Source organism: Lactuca sativa, chromosome 7 (genome assembly GCF_002870075.4).
Source record: "Lactuca sativa cultivar Salinas chromosome 7, Lsat_Salinas_v11, whole genome shotgun sequence".
Classification (NCBI taxonomy): Eukaryota; Viridiplantae; Streptophyta; class Magnoliopsida; order Asterales; family Asteraceae; genus Lactuca; species Lactuca sativa.
This window is the reverse complement of record NC_056629.2, coordinates 100144610-100158710: the sequence shown is the minus strand read 5'-3', so window position 1 is coordinate 100158710 and position 14101 is coordinate 100144610. Positions and strand designations below refer to the sequence as shown.

Below are 14101 nucleotides of genomic sequence, written 5' to 3'. Positions count from 1 at the left end.
TATGTAATTCCTTTGTATCTTTTCCTTGTAAATTATTAATGTATATTTCCAGAAAATCCGATATTTTATTTAATATGAACTGTAATTGTATGTAATTCCTTTGTATCTTTTCTTTGTAAAGTAATAATGTAATTTTCAAGAAAATCCAATATTTTCTTAAAGGTAAACTATACTCTTAAACCCTAAGGCCAAGATGTAAGTGAATATTGTACTAAAAATAGTATATTATTTTATTTCTTTTTATAAAACTAATGAAATATAAGCTTCCCGTAAACCAAGTAGTTTCGGTAATCCTTATGTGAGTTCTTATAACCATGCTTGATATGACTGATATGTCTGAACACGTTCATCAGGCTTCGGAATTTGTAGACTTTTGTCACCCTAGAATTGCCGGTCTAACTGTAGCGAACAACAGAGGTATGGGGTTATTAATCCCGTATAGATCTATACACAACGGTCTCGCTCTCCCTCAAGGAGACTTTGGTTATAATACATAACTTAAGGTGTACACTAGGTAGGTACGGTGAAGGAATGTCTCACACGAGCATTAACAGATTTACGTGAACTATGACTCCCTTTTTCTCGGAATATTAAATATTATACTTTTGAGTAATTATATGTATCCTCTGAAAATGATCGTATGGTTATGTAGCTGTCAAAATATACTGTTTACAGTTTAACTTGTTTTGTTTGAAAATATTCATATAATCCTTTATATAAATGTGTATGTGTATTCTTATCTAGTATCAAAATATGAAATTCAAAACGCAATGTTTTTGGGTTATAACTCACCAAATTTGTAAATGACTTTAATGTAACCATTTTTACTAGAAAACTAACTTTTAGTAAAAGTTTCCAAAAACCATGTAGTTTTACAACCATAAATTTTCTTATGATTTTTATAACATAGATTATTTGTTTTAACAATATGTATATCACATATATTTATACCAAAACTAGTATAAACCATAACTTGCACAAATAATATTTTATCTTTAACATAAGGATGAAAACATGTAATTATTTGTGGGATAAACAAAGTTTTACTTGTATCCCCCCCCCCCCCCCCCCCCAAAACATGGAAAAAAGCATGAAAATATAGGGGTATGAACTCACCTTGGTTTGGTTTGGTGGATGATTTGAAGGAAGAAGATGGTGATTTTTCGAGCCTAGCTTCTTGGTAAGAACTTAAAGAACTTCTTGGAAGGGTTGGTGTTCTAGGAAAACTAACACACGAAATGTGTGTAAACATGGTGATTTTAACTTAAGAATGCACAAAACACTTAAGATACACAAGAATGCTTACCAAATACTCTAGGACCACTTCGATGATGATGATTGTTAAGGAAAACCTAGCTTGCTTCTTGAGAGAATTTCTTGAATGAAGATGAAAAGAGCTAAAGGAAATGAAAGGATATGATAAATGAGAAAGAGACATCTTGTTGTGAATAAATAGATGGAAACGTGATTTGTTTTAAGGAAAGATATTGCTTAGAATTTTGGAGGTTAATGTATGGGTATTTGGTGGATAATACGTGGTTTACTAGGATTACATTGGAAATAGGTGAGATATCAAGTCCTAGGGTCAACTGATCTTGTCTTTTTTCCTTCCCTAGACTGCAAACACCATAATGTATCCTAGTATGACTGAAATCACATGTGATTTTGGTCCTATGATGGTCCTTACTTTTAGTTTTCGGTCCTAGCCCTTTTTAGCTTGTGTTTTCAGTTTTGATTCCATCCTAACTTGTGTTTTCGGCCTTAGTGGGGTACTAAGATGGTGTTTTCAACCTAGGGTGTATTCTAGGTTGTGTTTCTGGTCCTAAAGTGCTCTAGGGATGTGATTTTGGTTCTTAAAGTGATCTAGAAGTGTGATTTCGGTCTTAAGGTGTTTTAGGGTGGTAGGGTACTAGACTAGATATTATAAAACAATGTTCAAACTTCATGATTCCTATACCCACTAGTTGACTAGTCTTGCTTTGTTAAAGCTTGTTTACTTTCGAGAGGTTATTTACTATATGGTTTTCAAAGTGTAAGTATATATTAACTTATATAAAACATGCCCTTCATGCGTTTCAATGTTCTAGGGCATCAGGTTATGTTGTGAATTCACTCGTATATGGTTAAGGTCTAGACCTTGCTTGATCCAAAATCTTTCGGGTTGTTACTTGATTCAAAATAGGAGGATTCATCATAAAACGGACATTCCATACATTTGTTCCCCATGGATCCGTTAAAAGGGATATGGACATGTGAAGTTTCCGGCGAGGAGGTGTACCTTTGAAACCATTCTTCCCTTACCTCTTATTCACCTCTTTGTACTTCGGTGAGATGCAAATCGTCTGCTAAAAGCCCAAAATCGAATGAGGATGAGGTGGTGGTTGTTGGATGTGAAGCAATGGTGGCATAGATGGAGTTTAAAGAAGAGAGAAGTCAGAAGTGATTTCGCCAAAGTAGACACCGGCGGTGGTACAAGGATGCGAGTTAAGATTTTTTGAGTTTCTTCCAATAAAATAGAGACATGATGAAGAAGAACACGTAAATGGATGGGTGAGGAAGTAGGTACACATTTTAAGTGGACTCATTTCTAATTTCAATAAGTTATAAATAATAAATAATAAAAAGGTTATTTAAAAAATTACTAAGGGTATAATAGTCTTTTTAACTCCTGCAGGGACCAAACACACAACAAAAATTATTATAAGAACTGGTCGAGAAAACAAAATTTAAATACCAAACACACAAGTTACCCCTAACCACAGGGACATTCATATAATTTACTAGTCCTTTTTTTGTTTCCCTACAAAAAAAAAAAAGGAAATAAAAATGATAAAAATATATTTTATAAGTATAAAAAATAGTCAGGGAACAAGCCCGAACTTCACGATAAAATTGAAAGAAAATTGAAAATTGTATTTGACATTGAATTTTTTGGTCAATTGAGAACGTGTAAATAACAATCTATTGTTTTTTTTAATAAGCCATTCCGTTTTGAATGATATTAGTGTGGTTGTAATTTAAGAATAATATATGCTGGTGTTTTTAGTATTATTAAAATTCTCCAAGATATAATGTAAAATATTTTTTCTTAATTATTGTTCTTGTGGGGACAATTTTATATTACCGAGAATATATTTGTTCTTTTACCCAAAGAAGTAATAGGAAAATATGTCTGTTGGGTCTCAAAGGCATAGCGGATCCAATTAAGAACCCTGGATATCATATCAGAGGAGCCCCAAAAAAATTAATAGTACAATTTTTTTCTAGAAATTATTATTTATATTGCAAAAAAATTCTAAAATATATTTTGGGTTATCTTTTTTTCTTTAAATGTTTTTGTCGATGTTTAATCCAATTAATAAGTAGTCCAATTGTCCAAACTTAAAGCCCAAGTGTCTAATACCAAAAAACCAACGAACGTCAATCCCCATATCGTGACTTTAGAATTTGTTTCCCTCCCTGTCCCTGCGAGTCTACGACACACGCTGTTGTCCTCTTTCTTCTGCAGCCGATCGGTGGCCGGTGGTGGGTGATTATTGATCAAAGTGATGCACAATGAAGCAAGTAAATACAAAATTTGTGATTATTTTTTGGTTAATTGAAATTCAATTTTTTGGCATTGTGTTGAAAAAATAGAAATTACCAATTAGGATTGTTAAATTAGAGACTTGGGGTCAATAATAAGTGATTGTTTGTTGTTGAAACTTAATATCAAGTTATAAAATTAGAGTTGATTGTTGATATATTTTTATTGTAGGTTGCTATTAACAATTTTTTTCAAAAGACAATTAGATGTTGGAGACAACAATGGTGAAGGAACTTCAAAAAAATAGGGTTAATGAAAGTACACAAGTTCCACAACCTAATCAACATACACCAAAACCACAAGAACCACAATCTAATGAACCTGTTCCAAAACCACAAGTACCACAATCCAATGAGCATACTCAAAAACCATAAGTGTCACCATCTTTTGATTTGAATGATCTTCCTTCGTACCCGAGGGAGTGGCCAAAGATTACATCTTATAATCCTAATCAAAGGGACGAAATAAGGAGGACATATTTGATTAAAGGACCTTGTCAACCAAAGGAGCATAATTTTGAATTTACCTTATTTGGTGAGAAGCAAAGACATTTTGTTATGGAGTGGTTTAAGGAATTTCCATGGTTAGAGTATAGCATTACAAAAAGAAGATATATTGTTTTTGTTGCTATTTGTTTAGAGACATGGTAGGGGTCAAGGTGGAAAAGATGTTTCTATAACCGAATGCTTTGACAATTGGAGTAAAAAAAATCATTTCGGAAACATATGGGTGAGATTCATAGTTCTCACCATAAGGTCGAAGAAAAGTGTCATTTGTTATTGAGAAAAAACCAATCTATTGATGAAATTTTGCATAAGCAAACAAAACTTGAGCAAAGTAATTATGAAATTCGATTACATGCTACAATCCGTACTTGTAGATTTTTATTGAAAAATGCATTACCATTTCGTTTACATGATGAGACGGAAAAGTCTAATAATAAAGGACTTTTCATTGAAGTCTTATCTTTGATTAGAGAAGATTTTTAAAGTTAGTTTAGAAAATGCTCAAAAAAATGAAAAGTTGACTTCTCCGATGATTCAAAAAGATATTGTCAATTGCTTTTCAAAAGAGATAATCAAGTCTATTTGTGATGAAATTTGTAAAGATGTGTTCCGTATATTAGTTGATGAGTCTAGTGATGTTTCCAAAAAAGAACAAATGGCTATAGTTTTGAGATATGTTGATAGACTCAGGATTGTAAAGGAAAGATTTATCGGAGTTGTTCACGTGTTGGATACATCCTCTTTGACTCTTAAAGCCGCCATCGATACCGTTTATTCCAACAGCAACTTGACTATCGATCAGGTAAGAAATCATAAAATATTTATTCCTTTAACATGATATTAATTTTATTTTTATGTGTTATATTTATTTTATTAATTTTTTCAAATATATAGGTGAGGGGGCAAGGTTATGATAGAGCAAGTAATATGAGTGGTGCATTAACGGTTTGAAATCTTTGATTTTAAATGAAAATAGTTATGCACATTATATACATTGTTTTGCACACCAACTTCAATTAGTGATTGTGGCGGTTGCAAAGAAACATGATGATGTTGAAGAATTCTTTGAACAACTAGGTTTGGCGGTTACTATCGTTTGTGGCGGTTGCAAAGAAACATGATGATGTTGAAGAATTCTTTGAACAACTAGGTTTGGCGGTTACTATCGTTTGTGGCGGTTGCAAAGAAACATGATGATGTTGAAGAATTCTTTGAACAACTAGTTTTAGTGGTTACTATCGTTTGTGGGTCTTGTAAGAGAAAATATATGATACGAGAGAAGCAAAAAAGAAAGAGTGGCAACCGAAATTGGTATTGGTGAAACGGAAACAAGAAGAAGGTTGAATCAAGAGATTTCTCTTGTTCGAGCTGGAGATACTAGATGGGGTTCACATTTTAGAACAATTGTAAGTTTGTTGAATTTGTTTGCAGAAGTTGTTGCAGTCCTTAAATATGTCAAAGAGGAGGGGTCTACTTTATCTAACCGTAATCAAGCAAAGGATATTTTGTCATATTTCAAAACACTTGATTTTGTATTGCTTTTACACTTGATGTTGGAAATTCTATGCCTCACCGATACTTTGTCAAAGCATCTTCAGAAAAAAGATCAAGATATTTTGGAAGCGACTTCGTTAGTAAAAGGGATAAAGAAAGCATTGCTAGTTTTTAGAAAAGATGGGTTTCCACAAATTTTGAAGAAGGTGTGTGCTTTTTGTGAAAAGCATAGTATTGGAATTGTGGACATGTCAGAATATTATGTTACCTCACAAAAGCATAGGACCAATTAGACTAATCAAGATCATTTTGAAGTTGTAATTTTTAACACGGTTTTGGATATGCAAATTCAAGAATTTGGGGATAGATTTAGTGAATTTGGCACAGAGTTGATGGAGAACATGACAGCTTTGAGTCCTTGTGACTCATTTTCTAGTTTTGATAAAACAAAGTTGTTAATGGGCAACTTGATTTATATTATCACTCTTTGCTCCATGATGATAGATTTTTCAATTTGAAGGGAATTGAAGACCTCTCACGTTTGTTGGTGGAAACTGAGAAGCACCTCTCTTTTCCTTTGGTTTATAGATTATTAAAATTAACTTTGATTTTTTCCGTCGCAACCGCAACCGTTGAACGATGTTTTTCTGCAATGAATTTTTGAAGACCGATTTGTGTAATAGAATAGGTGACGATTTTATGAATGGTGCTTTGATTTGTAGTATAGAAAAAGAAGCACTAGAGAATGTTAAGACTGAAAATATAATTACTTGCTTTCGTAAAATGAAAAAGCGGAGAAGTGAACTTTAAAACATAGCTTTGTTATAGAAGTTGAGCTTTATATATAATGAAATTGCAGTTTTTTTTTCTTATTGTATATTACACGATTTTTTTCTCTCTCGGGATACCCCTTTACTTTGACCATGGCTCCGTCATTGCTCAAAGGGAAAGGACAATGTGGTAATTTTAAAAAAAAAACTACCCATTGTTGTCATATTTGCATATTGGTGCTGTTTTTATAAACATTATACTTTAATAAATAATTATGCAGTTCACCATCTTTATTATGTTTTTATATTTCATATATACTCCATGACCTCACATTCAAATAAGATATTAATTTGCAGCAGAATGTTCTTGGAAACAAACTCTCCACAAGTTAGGTAATTTTGGGATAAACACCTCATGTTCATACATTAATGGCATCCTACTTTAATGAACAATGGTTGAAAAGTGAACTGGAAAAGGAACCTTTGTCATCTTCCCTTCACAACTAACTTTTACTCTGTTGGAAGGCAATTGATTGTGAGCATGGGGATGTTGAAATTAATATATATATATATATATATATATATATATATATATATATATATATATATATATTAAAGAAATGATTGTTAGGAATAGTAAACTTGATATTTTTTGGCAGAATTGGTCCCTATATTATTGTTGGGCTTCAAAGTTAGGAATAATAAATTTGGATGTTTTTTGGCAACTTTACTTCTCATTCTTTAGTCATTTTGACACTTATGGTCATTACAATCAATATTTTTATACTTTTTAGGAACCTTTTAATAGTTAAAGTTTGCCCACAAAACTTTAACGGTTTGACAACTTTAATCCCTTTTCTAAAAAGTTGCTAAATCCTACCACTTTAATTTTTTAGCCATTTTGACACTTCTGGTCCTTGCAGTCAAAACTTTTATATTTTTTCATAAAAACATGAAAAAAAAACGGTCCGGGGCAAAGCTCGGGCTTTCATCCTTGCACTATCTACGACTGTCATATTTATCGATTCGGAAACAACATTGAAAGCTTCTGGCCCCACGTAGCGGAAGTAACCTTTCTAGTTTTAACTGTGCATATGATGTTTTTTAAATTATAATATTTTTAGAGGATACGTAATGAATACCATATTGCTAGCCTGCTAAATAATACAATCAGGTTGTCCTTTGGCCATTGGTTGTTGGCTTGCTATCAGAATTTATTTTTGTCCCCTAAATATTGAATTAAATAATTGGCTTTTAGTTTGATTTTTTGACAAAAGATATGTTTTGAATTGGTGTTGAATATGTTAGATAAATGCCAACGGATCACCTCAAAAAGAAGTTGGTAAAAGATATAAGTTTGGAATTAAAACATAACGATATAACTTTTATTTTCAAAAGAAAATAACAATATACTTCTAGTTTATTTTATTTATTTACTTTTTAAAAAACCACATTTTTTTACTCACAATGGATCAAATTAATGTTGTAATCGAAAAATAGCTTGTTGATAGAAAATTAACATCCGCCTAAAATTTTTTTATCGATGCAAACTATTCGTCAAAGTAAACTATTATTTGAAAGTAATATATTTCCATCCATCGAAAGGTAATTGACCATTTGAAACTATTCGACGAAATGAAACTAACCAGTGTCCTCTTGACATGTGTCATTATTAAGCATCCTAATTAATGTATATTTTAATTTTCTTTTGTCATGTGTTATCATATTATATCTCCTAATTAATACATGATATTTGTAAACCTATTAATTCTCCATTTCAAATTTCAAATTATAAATTTCTCACTCTAATTATATTAAATTAATAACATTAGAATAAAAATTAAAATAAACTTAATACAAATTATAAAGTGATATAATTTCACGTATTTATTTAAATCAATGATTAAAATTTAAATAACTAAAAAAAACCACTTAATTAATAATTTATTTAAAATAATTGATTAATAATTTTTAGTTTTTATTTTAAAAGTTTAATTAATTGTATAATCATGGTTTCCACGGGTTATAAACAAATACATAATATATAATCAATACTACAAATATAAAACATTATTATTATTGACAAAAAATTACTTGCCGCTGGTTGCTATTCCATGCAATTTTCCCTAATAACCATATATTGAGGTAAAAAATTATAAGTACTATGGAATTATATATGATTTTTTTAATTTAAATTTTAAAGAGAACAATTCCTATTTATATATTCCAAAATCTACTTTAATAAATGAAGGTTTTTTGACACATGTCATATTCTTATAAGGGTGTCAAATCGTGCTATCGTTTCGTATTTCTGTTTGACACGACACGACACGACAAAGTTTTTTGTAACACGAGCACGACACGACACGATGCCGTGTTTTTTTAACTAACACGAAAACGAACGAAATAAAAAACGACAAACACGACACAACAAGACAAATATATCATATACTAAAAACTAGTTTATTTAATGAATAATTTATCAAATATAACAAGATAAACACGACAAACGCGAAAACCGATAAAGAACTGTTAAATCGTGTCAATTTCATGTTGAATTTCGAACACGAACACGAACACGACACGACACGACATCGTGTTTTTTATAGCTAACACGAACACGACACAAACACGAATTCAAATTTTAGTTTCATTCCAATTCCGTTTCGTATCGTGTATTTTTGTCGTGTCGTGTTGTGTCCTGTCGTGTCACAAATTTTAGTTTCATTCCAATTTCGTTTCAATTTGTCAAATGTCATTATGTGGTTATTTTAAATTAATTTTTTTCCATAAGTCATTTTATGAGTTTTCCTATTTTAATAAATTTCACATAATACTTTAATGTAGAAATTATAATACATATAATAATAAATGAATATCAATTTTATTAATAGACTTACCTTCTTATTTCAAAATTTTCAGATTAAAACTCAATTTTAATAATTCATTATTTTTCTTATTTTCTTATAAATCCAAAGTTTTTAAATATTTAGACCTTCATAGTTAATTTTTTTTTAATAAACCCTTGTAATACATGGGTCTTACACCTAGTTCTCTCTAATAAATGAAGGTTTTTTTACCACTTGTCACACCCTAATTTAATTTGTCAAATGTTGTTTTGTGGTTATTTTGAATTATTATTTTTTTCATATGTCATTTTATGAGTTTTTCTATTTTATTAAAATCCACATAATATTTTAATGTAATAATTATAATAAATATAGTAAAAAATGGATATCAATTTCATTAATAAACTTACCTTTTAATTTCAAAATTCCCAAAATTAAAGTTTATTAGTTTCTTTTATTTATTTAAATTATTTGTTTAAATTTAAAAAATAAAAAACATTTTCATTATAATAATTCATTTTTTCTTATTTTCTTATAAATTCAAAGTTTTTAAATATCTTGACATTTATATTTAGTTTTATTTATTTATTTATTTATTTTAAATTAACCCAAGTAATACATGAGTCTCACAACTAATAAAAGAATATGTTTATTCTTCTTTTGTCATGTGTCACCATATTAACCTTCCTAATTAATGTCATGCCACTTTTCAACATATTAATTATCCATTTCAAATTCAAATTTTCAATTTCCCACTCTAATTACATTAAATTAATAACATTATAATAAAAATTAAAATAAAATTAATACAGATTATAAGGTCTTTTATTTATTTAAATCAACGATTATATTTTTATATAACTAAAAAAAATCTATTAATTAATAATTTATATAAAAAACTAGATTAATAGCTTTGAGTTTTTACTATAAATATTTAATTAATTTTGTAACTGTGGTTCCCACAGATTATATATATATATATATATATATATATATATATATATATATATATATATATATATATATATATATATATATATATATATATATATATATATATATATATATATATATAAAGTAAGCTGAAACTTGTAATCAATATTTCCTTTTTGTTGATAAATTATATGATTTTTGGAATATGATATCTAATAGAATGAAAATAATTGTCGAAAATATTGAAAAATCTCCAAAAAAAAAATTCCAAACTTTTGGAAAAAATTATGATTAATATATATATATATATATATATATATATATATATATATATATAATAATAATAATAATAATAATAATAATAATAATAATAAAGCCCGAAAAACCGGCTAATTTTAACAATTTATTCTTCTATGATAGAATTATGGTTGATATGGCATGTAGGTCAACATCTTTAAATTGAAAAGAAACAAAAATGTCTAGTGGAAGAAAAGGAGCATAATAAAGGTCGAACTCACGACCTCCATAACTCAAATACATGCAACCTTATTGGCTAGGGTTGTAGACGGCTTTGTGAAATAATTGATGATTTCATATATATATATATATATATATATATATATATATATATATATATATATATATATATATATATATATATATATATATATATATATATATATATATATATATATATATATATATATATATATATAAAATTCCAACTCAACACCTCCAACTTGAAAACCAAACACAATAATCACCAAGCTAGAAACCATTTAGTGTTCTTTCCTCTACTTGTTTCTATATAATGTGTAACTCGAATCCTTTATTTTCTTTATAATAATAAGATTTATTATTATTATTATTATTATTATTATTATTATTATTATTATTATTATTAAATATGTAAATAAATAAATTACTTTTTTAAATTCGATTTTAGTTTATATTATTATATAAGTTCATATATACATACATTTTAAGTAAGTATGTATAAGTATAAAAACATATTTATATATAGAAAAACATATAAATATAATAATTACATGTAGAAAACATTTTATATGTTTTTATACCTTAAAAAATGTTTTTAATTTTTTTCAATTAAACAAATTTATACATATTTTTCCATAATACTCATCATTATTAATATTATTTAAAAAAAATACATCTAAAATCACATAAATTATTTTTTATATGCACAAAGATTTTATATGTTTTCAAATGTATTTATATGATTTTATATGTATTTTTAATAATGTTAATGTAAGAAATATTATGAAAATATATCGATAAATCAATTTGAAATGTATTTATATAATAATATTCATAGAAATGAATTAAAAAAATAAGTTAAATATTTACGTTTTTAATAATAGTAATAACAACAACAACAACAAAAACAATAATAATAATAATAATAATAATAATAATTGTTATTATAATTAAAAAAAAAAATTTCGAGTTACACAATATATAGCGAGTAGTGTGTGTGTGTGTGTGTATATATATATATATATATATATATATTTTCAAAATTTTGTTTCAAAAACATAAATAATACAACGCAAGACTTAAGATTTGAACAACTAGTTTTATTACCACCAAAAGAACATTTTGCAAGACTTAGAAAGATTAAAATAACTATAGAAAGGAAAGTGTTACAACCTTTGAAGACTTTGGTTCCTTTTGACAATAAGGAAGTTGATGAATATGACTTTAAACTCCAAAATAGAAGCTCTATAGAAGTATTCATCAAGCAAGAGTATAAAAATCATATATACTAGTATAACACTTGTAAAATGTTGTTCTTAAACTTTAAAAAATATCCTAAAATATGTCTAAAGAGAACCAATATTTTATACCTTCACTTGTAGCACCAATTTGCAAAAGAGAAGAGGAGATAGAGGGCTTAAACCATGAAATTTTGGCAGCCCTTGGAGCTCTAGAAGCTCTCGGTTTTGGTTCACAAAAGAAGAAGGAAAAGTCAAGTAAAATCTAGTTCCAAATGTTTGAAAGTCTTCTCCTTTTATCCTTCATCTAATGTAGACAAAAAAGCAAAAGTAAAAGCATGTATTTTACATGCATGAAAAAAATAATAAACAAAGAAAAGAACCTTTTTCTTACAAGTATGGTGTAGCTTATCAAACAACTTAAAAGCAACTGATGGTTTGTCCTATCTTTTACTTTATATAACTATATATATATATATATATATATATATATATATATATATATATATATATATATATATATATATAAAATTGATTTCTAATATATATGTATAAAACATATAACTAGTTACATTTATACAATTATCTATTTTATATAAATCACATTTATATACAAATAAACACTAACTAGTTTAATAAGATAAATATAACTTATAAATAATCATACTTTATGATATGATTCATATGTTTTTATTTCTCAAAAAAAAAAAAGATTAATTCCATAAATATAAATTCCTAATTAGTAAAATATTATTTCCATGGAATAATAATTTTTCAATTAAATAAAAGTGTTGATATATTTATTAATAATCAAATTATACTAATAAATAATTAATCGATGGTAACTTGCTATAAGGTGTTCTTTCAATCTCCTACTTGCACACGAGTCATCGTAGATTGATATAGACAGTAGTGAATGTCTAGCAACATTTTATTACCGTCACACCCCGAACCAGACGGCGGAAACATCCGAGGGCTCGCGTGAATTTAATTGAATATCGTCACAATGAATATACATGAATCATAACATAAACGTCACCATGCATCAATATATTACAACTGGAATTGTTCACATCAAGTACATTGTTTTAACATTACACATTCATAATAATAATAGTTCGAGTGTTTTTAACAACATAACATCTAACATTACTTCTTATAACTCTTCAGCTTACCTGTTACCTGAGAATACAAGTTATTTTGGAAAAACGTCAACATATGAAATGTTGGTGAGTTCATAAGCAATGTTGTGATAAAATGATTTGTGTAGTTTGTAAAACCCAGAAAATCCGATATTTTCTGAAAAGACTTTTGCTTATCAAAGTGTGAAGATCCATAAGTTGATGCATGAATGATTTTAAAAACATATATATATATATATATATATATATATATATATATATATATATATATATATATATATATATATATATATGAAGGATATTTTGTATTATAGTTATAAAGTTTCGAGCGAGTAGTATTGAATTCCCCGGAAAACCCGATGTTTTCCGATGTTGAAATGTATTCGTGATTATTGATTTTTGTATTGTCTTAACGAATGAATATTGGTTAATCCACATTGTATATCGTCCTAATTTTATCTACTTAGATTTCTCGTAAGCCTTAGCGAACGAAGAGAAGGGGGGGCATTATGTCCCACTACTATCGTAAGTACCTTAGGCTGTCGTGGATACGAAAGACATGATGGTCCAACTCGCACTTGATTACTGTGACCTTACTAGCTTTTCTTACGGGACAATTTGGCCCACTAGCACATAAAAGCTATTGAAAAGTCGTTTTATAAAATATTGGGTCATTGAAGGCCCAATAACATATAAGCGGTATCCCTTTGGGCCCAAAGATCATGTTGGTGGGCTTGCAAGGCCCAACAAACATGATTTGAAACTCATAAGCCCAAAGTTTGTAGATTTACTCATTGTAGTCATTACGTATCTATTGAAGTGTTTTTAAATTGATGCTTGATGTTTTGTATTGATTCGAGACCGAATCAATTCGTTTATAACGATATTTGGAATTGAAGGTGTATTCGTTTTGCGTTTTATTCGCTAGTTAGGTATCTTGTATTTTGTCTTAATGAATTAATTTGTTTGAAAGTAAGATTTTTACCTTTTCACAACCTTTCTTTTATAAAAATAACACTTTTAGTCCTTTATAAAAAAGAATTTCATTTTTAGTCCTTAAAACATTTTTTTGACACTTTTGTATC

At 28.0% G+C, this 14101-nt stretch overlaps 1 protein-coding gene across 1 annotated transcript; it reads left to right on the top strand.

Annotated features, from left to right (window-relative positions):
* The first annotated feature begins 4621 nt into the window (after window positions 1-4621).
* Window positions 4622-5879, top strand: LOC111898467 (uncharacterized). The gene is made up of 4 exons (XM_023894373.1): window positions 4622-4894; window positions 4987-5037; window positions 5170-5259; window positions 5370-5879. The coding sequence occupies exons 1-4, from the start codon at window positions 4622-4624 to the stop codon at window positions 5877-5879; spliced, it is 924 nt and encodes a 307-aa protein (XP_023750141.1).
* The last annotated feature ends 8222 nt before the right edge of the window (window positions 5880-14101 follow it).

Excerpts from the sequence above, each read along its gene's own strand:
- LOC111898467 (XM_023894373.1), top strand. The coding sequence starts at position 4,622 with ATGATTCAAAAAGATATTGTCAATTGCTTTTCAAAAGAGATAATCAAG. Across the intron at positions 5,038-5,169 it reads ATATGAGTGGTGCATTAACG|GTTTGGCGGTTACTATCGTT; the intron begins GTTTGAAATCTT and ends TTGAACAACTAG. Across the intron at positions 5,260-5,369 it reads TAGGTTTGGCGGTTACTATC|AGAAGCAAAAAAGAAAGAGT; the intron begins GTTTGTGGCGGT and ends ATATGATACGAG.